This window comes from Dipodomys ordii, unplaced genomic scaffold (genome assembly GCF_000151885.1).
Source record: "Dipodomys ordii isolate 6190 unplaced genomic scaffold, Dord_2.0 Scaffold40, whole genome shotgun sequence".
NCBI classification, from domain to species: domain Eukaryota; kingdom Metazoa; phylum Chordata; class Mammalia; order Rodentia; family Heteromyidae; genus Dipodomys; species Dipodomys ordii.
This window is the reverse complement of record NW_012267256.1, coordinates 9,069,468-9,082,080: the sequence shown is the minus strand read 5'-3', so window position 1 is coordinate 9,082,080 and position 12,613 is coordinate 9,069,468. Positions and strand designations below refer to the sequence as shown.

Below are 12,613 nucleotides of genomic sequence, written 5' to 3'. Positions count from 1 at the left end.
ACAAACATGAGCACTGTGTCTTATTACAACCTTTAGACTTTGATAATGTCACTACCTCATCAGTTCCATTATCCTAGAGGATATGCATATGTGTGGCCCATTGTTGACCAAAAAGATCATAACATAACATATGACTATGTGTGCTCAGGGCACATATATGCTGCGTTGTTTCCATGTCCCATCTCATGTACTTCAACAATAAAGGGACTGATATCATCCACATTTTACCCGTGGGGCCCAAAAGATCCACGAAGTATTCAAGTTCATGTTGTTAGTAAAGGGAAGGGAGCGGAGCATTCTCAATGAGGGCTGACACCAGAGTCCTTTTTTCTGAACTTTGAACATATAAATACTTCTTTCTCTGTCCTTCTCTTTCTTTACCTATAACTAATTAGTTTCCTAGACCTTATCGTCCATTCCTTAAAATACTGTTTTTCCCACCAGGCCTTTCTCTGTGTTCCTTCGGCTGCCATTTGAGCTACACACTCTCCTTTAAGTATATCAGCTTGGATTGTGACCATTGCCTCCTACTGATTTCTCTGGCCCTGAGCTACTCTATCGACACCAACAGGCAGACTTCTTTCGCCAGTCCCTTTTGTGATCATATTATGTCTTAATTGAAAACATCAGGACATAAAACGTCTCATGCTGCATTTAGGGATTATCTCTAATTTGTCCTTACTGAGAAGTTTGTGGGTTTTTTTCCCCTCACTTCTTTGTGCACTTCACTAGTGCTGTTCCCCAAAGTCATGGGTATTAAAGTCATCTACCTTACCCTGATAGAAATCATTCTCACCTTTCAAAGGCTTTTCTTCATTCACAATGACTTTTCCTGAAAATGCAAGCCCATGTGAATGCAATGTGACTCTCAATCACACTTAGGGTATTTGTTTTCTGCTTACTTTCGTATATCAGTTGATCTTCCATTTTGCAAAACCTTTGCGGGAGAGACCTTGTTGAACCTGAACCTGATCACACACACACACACACACACACACACACACACACACACACACATATGCCTTTCATCATTGACTATGAAACAGTCACACTTGAATAAAAGAAACTTGGAGGTAGGAATCATGAAGCCATAGAGATCAGCCAATTCTGCCCAGGTTTATAGGAAAGGACACAAAGACCCACAGAAGAGGAATGACTAGGATCTCAGAGCTAGTGATCCAATCGTTCATCTGTTACTGAAGTCAGACATCTTAGAGATACTGTTCTCACGGATGGCTCTAGCCTGGGCTTTGTTTTCAACTTTGAATCACTTATCTGGTGACCCTGTCTTAAACACAGGTTCTGATACAATAAGTCTGGGTGGGGTTTGAGGTTCTGCGTGTCTTTCTGCTCCTTGGGGGACATGAGCATCAACGAGGATGACTTCTCTCCAGGCCAAATTCCAACTGTGTGTACTATAGTTTGAATATAGTTCAAGTAAACAAAACCAAGTCTTCATTGCAACAGTACTGAGAAGTAGAGCTCTTAAGAAGTGATTAGGAACCAACACAGATGCCCCTCAATGGATGAATGGATCAAGAAAATGTGGTACATATACACAATGGGATTCTATGTTTCCATCAGAAAGAATAACTTTATTCCATTCATAAGGAAATGGAAAGACTTGGAAAAAATTGTATGAAGTAAAGTAAGCCAGACCCAAAGAAAAGCAGGACGTACGATTTCCCTAATTTGTAAAAGTGAGAATATGAATATGATATTCATATGATATGAATATGAGCACAACAAACCAAGTTCTTAGTGCAAAAGACTATATAATGAAGCATATTAACATGAACTACAACTTACGGAAACAAGAGGTTTTCATTAGACACTGTATATAGTTCATTCTTTTTTTCTCTATTGTTTTTTCTTCATTTCTCTTAATTTTTTGTACATCGTGTTTTGCATAATAGACAATGCAATATATGAAAGGGAAAGGAATCACAGAAACAGCAGAACACCGATGAGCCACAGCAACATTGATACTCACTTGACATTGTTGGATATGAACATTACATCTTGGCCAAGGAGAAGGAGGGGTAAGTGGGAGAGAAAGAGGGATGGGGTAACAATGATTAAAAACAAATGTAATTACTGCCTTACTTATGTAACTGTAATGGGGGGGCAGCTCATCACCTTTTCAATTAAAAAAAGATAAATGTATGCAAGTTAATAAAGCTAAAAAAGTGATTAGGTCAGAAAGATTCTACCTTCCTCATTGGTTTCATGCTGTTATTAAAAGAGTGAATTCCTAATAAAAGGATGAGTATGGCTTCCTCTTCCCCCCTCCCCTCTGTGTGTATGTGTGCGTATATGGATACACAAGTATGCACACATGTATCCGCACCACCTTCTGCAGCGGGTTGAGGCAGTAAGATGGCCCTTGCCAGCAGTAACCCTCCACATCTTAGATTTCATAGCTTCCAGAACTGTGAGAAACGAATGTGTTTTTTATTTTAAAAATACTCAGCCTTAAATATTTGGTTAGAGAAGTAAAAAGCAACACAAACAAAAATAGAAAACCCACTAAGACAATGTGTCTGGCATTTACTACCAGTCCTAATGGAAGAAAATAACCCACAATATTTTACCTGGAAATCAAAGTGAAGAGGGGGAAAATATTGGATGAATGAGGTCACAATACATATAATTTTTTATATATGGGATTGACAAGTTCTTCAGCATGTCACCACTAACCTAAAGCCTTTTGGTGAGAACTTATTTATATTACTCAGAACATAGGATTAACTGTGGGCTACACCTAACTATCCAGAAGATGGCAAAGCTGACATATAATGGGCAGCTTTGGCCCTTTGATGGTGTGATTAATATGCTTTTCTCTTGAGGAATAAAAAAATAGAGGAAAGAAAAACTGGGAGAAATCAAGGGAAGGAATGACATTGCCCCAAAATAAATGTACACTTGACCTGACTTATATAACTATAACCCTTTTGTACATCCCCTTTATAATAACAATAAAAATAAAAGAACAGAGCATTTAAATGAATCAATTTGTTATTTTTTTCTCATTTTATCCATTACTATTTAGCAACTCATGCAAATTATTTCAGGGGTAAAAGCGTCATAAAACCAAGAATGAAATATTTTGAGGATATCTGAAGATGTCTGTGTGTGTGTGTGTGCGCGCGCGCACGCACGTGTGCACATTGGTCCCCAAGTTTGAACTCAAGGCCTGAGTGCTGTTCCTGAGCTTTCTTTGCCCAAGGCTAAAACTCTACCACTTGACTCACAGCTCTGTTTCCATCTTGGGGGGTAAGTGGAGATAAGAGTCTCATCAACTTTCTTGCCTGGGATGGCTTTGGACTATGATCCTCAGATCTTAGCCTCCTGAGTAGCTAGAATTACGAGACATGAGACACCAGCACCCAGCAAGATTTTAAATTTTAAATCATATTATTAAAGATGCTAGCTTATAAAATATACACATAATGGCATAATTATAGTATCATAATATTCAATAAGTTTCCTAGGTGTTTATAATGGTTACCTCATATGCTAAATCATCAACAGCTATATGCTCATACATGGTTGGGTAGAGGGTAATTAATCAATTTCTGTTAAATGGTCAATGCAAGTTGAAATCTTAAGTTATTTTGGCTATCAAGATAAGCTATTTTGCCTGTCTACTTGTGAGCCCATTGATTGCTAAGAGATTATTTTTTCCACATAACAAGAAGACTTCTGATGGTGTCTATTATATGTGGTCACCTGGGAATTACTCTGACATGGCACGCCCATTTAGAGGTTTCCCTGACCTTTGCAGTAGCACCTTTCAGCATCAGCTATGGATAATGTAATCATTCGGCCAACATCAGCATCAATCCTGTTAAATGGGGATTGACTCTGATCACATCACACACACCAAAAAAACTACAAAAATTAAATTGTGGAAAGTGCATGGCCAAAAAAAAAAAGGAAGTTGAACAAAGACTAAATTCAGTATTGCAAGTTCACATTTATGTTTTCTGGCCCAAATAAGTTGCCTTTCACTCCTTAACTATTGTACTTCTCAAAATAACCTTCGTTCCTCCAGTGGAGGTATTATGTGTATGAGTGACTAGTTTAAGTATGTATAAAAATACTTGTTCTGGGCTACCTAATACTCTCTTTACTACATGCTTTTAGACTCCCCAACGTATCGTCTTAATGGAGAAGCTGAGCTCAAATAAGTTTACCCATGTCAGGAATTATGTATCTTTAATCTTTTCTATTAGTACATTAATTAGGCAGCAGGATGCTTGCATCTAAAGGTTGGATGACATTTGGAATGGTCTGTGTAAGACCGAAGCTAAGCCTAGCTGGAATCGCATTATTCCATATTTAGGTGCTGTGGAAGGTGGCGTTGTTTTTGAGAAAAAAATGCACTTTGATTTCCCAAATGAGGGGGAATTAAATTCTGTATATTAACTATCCTGCAAAATAAATTAAGCAATCTTAGGTATTTAGTTATAACAGCATGTAAAAACATGAAGATAATGTGGCAGGTATTTGCTATTGGCCCAAATAGAGTTTTTTAAAAGTCCTAATATTTTACATGAATACCAAAACAGGAAAAATACTGGAGGAATGAGTCTTTAATAAGTATAAAAATATAGTAACGGACAAATTATTAAAAAAATCATTCATCTAAAGTTTGTCTTCTACCAGATTGTGTCTCATGCCTATAATCCTAGTAACTCAGCAGTTTGAGATTTGAGGATTGTGCTTCGAAGACATCCTAGGCAAAAAAATTCCCCTTGAGACTCTTATCTGAAATTAACCACCAGGAAACTGGAAGTGGTGCTGTGGCTCAAAATGGTAGAGTGCTAGCCTTGAACAAAAAGAGCTTAAGGACAGCACCCAGGCCCTGAATTCAAAGCCCACAACTTTCATTTGAATAGCAGAGGGCTTTGGTAAGTCTGTAGGTTTTATTCAGCCTACAGCATGAACAGGAGATGTTCCTGCAATTTCCCACAAAGTCATCACTAGGAATGTTATTGTTCACTTATCAATGTGACTGCAGGTCACACAGGTGTCACCGTCGGCAGAAAGCGCCCTTTGCCTTCCGTTCATTACATCCACAGTGGGCACAGGCTGCTGTGAGCACTTGGAACCGATGGGGCTATTCCTTTAGAAAATAAAAAACAAAAACCATTGGCATTCTGAACCTGAGCTTTTGTGGAGCTCTTTGGCTCGGGTAATTTGTCAGTCACCCTTTGAGCCTGAAATTTTATCCATGTAACTTTGTCCAAGCTGTTGTAATGAAAATGTTTTCATGAACCTGGAAAGGAGCTGTGGAATAATAAATCTGGCTACACGCTTGGCAACGTGAACTGAAAAGTTCTGTCCTTACGCTACAGAGACATCATTAATTTTTAGAAATAAACACGTGGTATTTATTAAGTAGTCTTTGTCCTCAGTAATGGACATGACATTGCTAAATCTACTTTCACAGTGTTGTTAATGTCTTTCTTTCAGGTCTCTAGTGGGAAATATGCCAAGTCTGTTTTCTGTTGAGAAATATGACAAACATCATTTCATTTTTGTTTTAATTCTTTGCAGCCACATTGAAGGGGGGGGGGCATTTGTAATTAAAGCTATGGCCAAACAGAATATGTCATACCGCTGAGATAATTCTGCTGATACCGGCTCTCCATATCCGTAGAGCCTTTTGTTTTGCAGCCAGGGTTTAATGCTTATGATGGCTTAACAGATATAAAATCTACCTAGGAAGAAAATATTTGGAATTGTCTTCACTGTTATTAAATTCTCAGTTTGATGATCCACAAGACTTGGGAAGTGAACCTGCCATATTGTTTTCGCAATTTCCCAGTGGTAGGTAAGAGCTACTTCTAGAGATGCTAAGAACTCAGAGGTAGAGATTCAAAAGTAATATAAAACTTCACTAAGCATATGAGCAGGTCAGAGGAGTTAAGGCTATGAAATTTCTTCCAGAATTATTTAGCATCCTTTTTCCTAGAGCTAAAGAGAGGGAATAGGTTCTTGGAGGAGGGCTAGATTTTCCATGTTGAATTCATCCGATTAGGATTGGAAAGATAAGCAACACACCCTAGTTTCAGTCTCCATTTCATATCCAAAGACACTACCAATTTGTGGTCTTGAGATTATAAAATGGAGAATTTTCAAAAAATCAGTAGAATAAAGAAGTTGTATTATGCTCATGTAAAACTGCTCGGTTAGCAATCTGGTGATTGGCTTTTAAAAAAATGTGTGTGAGGGAAGGTTTATTTAATTTCTTATTTGGTGTATGCCAATCAACGATTTCCAGATCAAATTTGCAGAATGCAAAGATGGACAATTTTTACATCTCAGTGGATGCTGACCTCCTCCTTCCCTTTATGCGTCCTCTCCCCACCCACAATGGTTAGAGAAAGCCTTTCACTGTGACACTCAATAGTGAGAGCTTTCAGTGTGAAAATGAGGCCTAAGGATAATTATCTAAATTATATGCAAACTATAATAAGGGGCTCAACCTGATCTAATAAGCAGTAAATAGCTAGGGAAAACCTGAAGAGAATTATGTGGATTCCTTGAGAGGTTTAAATACATGTCCTTAATTAGGTTTATTCGTACAGGGCCTACAAGTCAGCTCAGCATTAATTAGGAGAGGTGATTAGTAAGCAAATAAGACAGAGTCTGCATTCAAGCTCAGCAATGCTTCCTTCTAAATAAATGCATGGTAACCCAGATGAAGGAGCATCTTTGAGGAACCACATGACATCTGTTCACAGAGTCATCTTGCTGCTCTCTCTGACATTTTAGGAAAAGTCATGAGGTGTCCTAATGAAATGCCTTGTCCTAGGGTAATACAGGGACTGTCTTTGGGGGCTAGGGCTGGAATCTGCTAGGATGCAGCTTGGTATTGGAAGAGAGTTCAGAATTCTTCTCTCAGTATCTTGAAACTCCCTGAAGTTCATGACTTCTGTCTGAAATGTGCACTGGGGCTTGCCAAGAATGGAAACTGAGGCTCCAACACCACAATGTACTTGGGAAATGGCTCTATAAGCCTAAGATGTAACTTTCTGTTGTTGTTTTTGGTTGTAGGGCTTGACCTTAGGGCCTGGGTGCTGTCCTTTAGTCTCTTTGTGCTCAAGGGTAGCATTATACTACTCAAGCTACAGCATCACTTCCACTTTTTGAGGGGTTAAGTGGAGGTAAGAGTCTCAAATGAACTTTTCTGCCCAAGCTGGCTTTGAACCATGATTCCCAGATCTCAGCCTCTTGAGCAGCTAGGATTACAGGTGAGAGTCACTGAGCCCCTTCTTAGATGTAATTTTACAAAGACCTCTCTCTGCTCCCAGCTTTTGATTCAATGAACCTCACCAAGCAGAACTGATTGGATGATTTTACTCCAAAATTTCAAGGCCTCTTTGAAAGAACTAGAAATGTAATAGGAATTAGCTACCTTTCAGTGACCTGCTTGTGTCTTCCTCCTCCGCCTCTAAATGGCTATTATCTGCTGTAGACATTTATGAGAAGAGAAGTTGGGTCCTAGGAAATTGGGTTCTAGAAGTTTGTCGTTAAATAATTGTGTGACACTGAGAAAGTAATTAAATATCTTGGGGCTCCAGTTGCCTCATGTAGATTGGGATAATTAGTATTTTTTTAAGCCTAGCTGGGCACTGCCAATAACCTTAGTAACTTTCAAAACCATTAGGAGTCTTGAATGTCATTGGTGATGTTCTCCTAAATTACTCAAAGCTGCCAAATTGGACAAACATTGCATGTAATCCCTTGAGCATCTTTAGTGCTAAAGGTCTGACATGTTGCTGTCCTGCCCACATTACAGTTCAGATGCCCAGTATTCCTGCCCAGGATGATTTCATTAACACATGCCTTCTTTCTACTATTGCATCCTCTACCCAAACTCCTATAATCTACTGCATACTATGTGCTGTTCCCTGTCCATGACAGGCACAGGGTTTCATCTTGGGGTGGCTGTAGGACAAAAGTTATGTTACATTTTACTTTAAAGAAATTAATAGGAGTCTGTCTGTCTATAGAATTTCTCAAATGCTTTGTTAAAATCATTTCAACTTGAAACCAGGCACTGGTGGCTCACATCTGTAATCCTAGCTACTCAGGAGACCTGTGCAGAAAAGTCTGTGAGACTCATCGCCAATAAATTCTACTCAGAAAAAGCTGGAAGTGGCAACGGTGGCTCAAGTGGTAGAGTGCTAGCCTTGAGCAAAAGAAGCTCAGGAACAGGGCCCAGGCCCCAAGTTCAAGCCCCAGGACAGGCAAACAAGCAAACAAAAAAATCATTTCAACCCCAAGACTTGTCAGAGCAAGGGATCAAAGGTACATTAGGTGAGAATAACTAAATATGCCTTGCCTGGGTGAATGCTGAGCTCTTTTTTGGCTGCTGATTCCCTCTATAAAAACTGCATGCCAGTTTTCCCAGGAGGATAAGAGACAAAAAAGTTTACAAGTTGGCACTAAACCACTTACCCTGCTTTATAAAACCAGACTTCTGACATCTGCAAAACTCTGTTTCTTTGTCTAGAAATGGGAATCAGAATAGCAGATGGAGAAGTTTTCAATGGGGACAAAGTATTCATTTGTCTGGTTGAATAGCTAGCTGGGTCTTCTACTTGCTAAACATCCACTAACAAAAAGAAATAGAAGAAGAAAGAAAAAAAATGAATTTTCATTTTTCTGATTAGTTTCACAAAGAAAAGTTTTCCTCAGAGAGTGACTGCCTATCTTAGCGTTAGTAAAGCACTCTTTGTAGAGGTAATACCAAGAACAAATGTTTACATAATTTTAACACCAATATATACTGTTCTAAACACTTAATATATACTAACTTATTTAATTCTTCAGACTGCCCTATGAAGCATAGGAATGACTACCCTCCTTTTACAGATGAAGAAACTGAGGCATAAGGTAAGTAAACTGGACAGTTACACAAATGGTAAATGAGAGAGCCAGGATATTAATAAAATGCAATGTGGCTTCAGACTCAAAGGTCAATCTTTGGGCTATGAAAGTGTATAAAATAAATGATCAAAAGTATATAAAAATTAATGATCAAAGATAATATAGCAATACCTATACACCTAAATGAATAGCCTTGATTTCTTTGAATTTCTTCTTTTATGAATATCCATTCTGTTTTTTTCTATTTCAGAGCCTAACACAAATTATGATGATTAGAGTAACAATAACACAATATAAGTTAGTTTAAATTTATGTATCCAGCACTGTGAATGTCACTGTTTTATGCATATCATCACATTTAGTGCTTTTGAATGAGAGTATCAACAATGAATTCTACTGAATAGGTTGAATTACCAAGGGTAAAAAAATCAAGTAACTTTTGCCAGGTCACATACATTTATTTGATACTCTTGAATGAACTTGGTCTGCCTGGATTCAGAACTATTCTCATCACCAGTGAACTAATCATCTATTCTTAGAAACTTTTAATGGTGGGGAATATGACTGGACTTGTAAAAACTGGCTGAAGTCATTTGTGATTGGCTATAGGTTTTATGAATTGCAGGTACTTGAGAGCAATTTTCAGTTAAAATGATCATGTGGCCAAAGTACAGATGGCTTTTCTTCTGTGATTTATAGGTTATCTGAAGGCAAGCCACAAAAAGCAAACCAATTCATGTGGAGACAATGGCACCTTATGGTAGCCTAGACTCTCGAGTAACTGGCTTCACAGGACACTCTTAGGAGTGTTATTCCATATTTGACAGTGAAGGTTAGCAATGAAAATTATGGCCAGAGGCTTCTCACATGCCTTCTGGCTACAGCAGCTAAAACCACCATTCACCACCCTGCTAAGGTGGTGGATTTCAAGTTCTGTCATGATGATCATCCAATTAGCCACTTGCACACTTGTAGCATTTCAGTCCCATCCTATGAGTGGGGATTGTGCTGCCCAAAGGACCTTCAGTGACCTTATATATACAAAAACATCCCTTAAGTGGGTAGGAAATCTGACCATCTCCATTTCCCTTCGTTCTGTATAGGACAAGACTCACTAACCTATTCTTTGTTTTTCACCATGCTGAAGGTGACACAAAAAGGTAGCATCCCTTTCTTTCTAATATATAGTTCAAATTTAATAGGTATATAGGTTTTAATTTAACATATAGCTCGAAATTAATTTTCCAAGGAAAAATTGTGAGAATAACTCAGTCACCATTCTTAGTAAGGAAATTAAATTACTGTGTTAGGGGAGTGGGAAGAGGAGAGGAGAGGAGAGAGGAGGAGAAAAGAGAAGAGAAGAGAGGCGGCACCAATGCACATTTTTAGACTAACATGTGTGAGGTTCTTCCTTGAGTTTTTCAGGATGCTGTTTTCAGCAGAATTTCCTGTCCAAAGTCAGAACACTCTAGGGTTCCTATGCAATGTTACCTCCTACGGCTCTTCCCTCACCTAGCTCTCTCTACCGGAACCAAGTGTGTTGTGTTATACAACTTCCAGAAGTTTGGAAGCATCTTCCATACCTTATTGCTTTCAATATATGTCAGCCAAATAGAGAGTGGTCCATGATTTCTACTGAAATGTAGAAGTAAAAACTCCTACAAGTAAAAATTTGTGTGTGTGTGTGTGTGTGTGTATAATTACACATATTAAAGCCTCCATAAAAGAAATTCTTTTCCTATACAAACTTCTGTTAGGAACAGCTGCTCAGATCAATAGCATTCTGTATGGATGGCAGACTATCTCAGAATCAGAAAGGAAATAGGCTGTGATGATCATTTTCACCTTGAATCAAGATAAATGGTAGACATGAACAGGACAAATAGAAACCTAAGAGCAACATTCTTTTTACTAAAGCAAGGAGAATAGATTTAGGAAAAACAGATCTAAATGGATGAGACATGGGAAATAACATCATAAATAAAGATTAACTATAGAAAATGAACCAGACACACACATGCAGTACCACATGGACTCTCTTAGATGTGGCAGCTCGAAGATGGGTGTGGCATGGTGATGGATAAGAGGCCAGAAAGGCTGTATATGAGGGAATAGGTAAAGAGAATTGCACTTGATCAGGGCATAGTGAATGTATGTATGGAAATATCTCACCACACCCCACTACTATGTATAATTAATAGCGGTTAATAAAAATGGATTTGTCATACTCTTAATTATAACAGTTACTATGTCTGATCTCATTAAGAAGTCCTAGAAGGAAGACTTTCTTTCTGCTCATTACAGAATAAGAGGTTAGGCATACAAGGCAAGGTCACCCCACCAGTTAGTGGCATAGTTGAGGATGGGCCTGCACACTAAGTCGCAGGCTCTTGGCCACCCTGATGGATGTGAGATCGCCTTTGGAAATGAATGGTGGGCTGTCTGATTACCATGGCTTTGTTGGAATGGCCACCTCCTTGGAACTCAATGGTTCCAAAAGCGTCCGTCGGGCTGAGCTGAGTGTGCTTGCTGATGGACCACTTCTCAGACTGAGTGTCATTTCGGGAGAGGCGACTTTCATTTTTCTCATTCTGAAGCACAGAGATACTGGGAGTGAGTCCGACATGTTGGCCTATTAGACGCCCACAGCAACACCTATAACATAAGAGGTTAAAAACATGAACCCTTTGTGTGAACACTACTGGAACTCACACTTCAGGTAATCAGCTGTAGAAATCTACAATCTGTCTTCACCCATTTTAGTCACTTCTCAGATACAGGCTGCTGTATCTCATAAATGGTGAACTCAGGAACTTCTTCCCTCCAACTTTCCATTAGCTATGTAAGCTACAAGAAGGCCCTTTGACCTCCTTCCACAGCTTTTTCAGCTGCATTGTTGGAAATTGGATACTTGTGAACAAAAGTTGTCTAGATTTTTCTTTTTCTCACTCTTTCCATCAATCAACTGCTGCCTGAAGGACATTGAACACTTTGAGGGAAGAACTTTAATATGCACATTTAAATGAGGAAATCTCACTTATATGTGAGTCGTAACTTAACTTGTCTCTCCTCAATTGGCATTTGCTGTCAACTATCCAATTCTGAAAATAAAAAAAAATCCATGAGCTTATGCGATCTTGGAATAAAAATGAAAAAGTATTCAGAATATATTTGAGAACTTAAAATTTGCATCTTCTATCATAAAAATTCCTTTATATATTACTACTACCAAGTATTACAAATATTGGTAATGGTAAATATATAACTGTCTTTTTTAAAACACTAATAATTTAGTATCTATTTAATGATGAAATATTGTAGGTTTGGAGGTTAGATAATTTGTCCAAGATCATACAGCTGGTCAGGATAATTGTCTAAACCATATTTTAAATTGCTTTACGACATTTCCCCTCATAGAGTTATTTCCTGATGTAGATGGACTAAGTTATCCCCAATGATTCCCATTTTATATAGGATTGATCTTCAGGAAGGTAAGTAAAGTATGTAAGAAGAGGTGCAGAGGAATTTAAAGTGCTGCAGTGTCTTCAGTAATCTGCTAGGCTTCTTTAATCTAGTCTACCTTTTTTTTTTCTCTGTAGTAGAGCTTACTGGTACAAACTAATGGAGCCTGATGCTGGTAGTTTGCATCTACAATCCTAGCTACATAGGAGACTAGGATGGAAATGATCATGGTCTGATCATGTGA

The 12,613-nt window shown here is 38.4% G+C and overlaps 1 protein-coding gene across 4 annotated transcripts in view; it reads right to left on the bottom strand.

The window, feature by feature from the left end:
• Positions 1–12,613, bottom strand: part of Trpm3 (transient receptor potential cation channel, subfamily M, member 3) — a 498,800-nt gene that overhangs the window by 255,844 nt on the left and 230,343 nt on the right. For all 4 annotated transcript variants that reach the window (XM_013018449.1, XM_013018448.1, XM_013018447.1 and 1 more), the window contains exon 3: positions 11,358–11,562. In XM_013018449.1, coding sequence (XP_012873903.1) covers positions 11,358–11,562 — 205 coding nt within the window. The remainder of the gene's footprint in view (positions 1–11,357; positions 11,563–12,613) is intronic.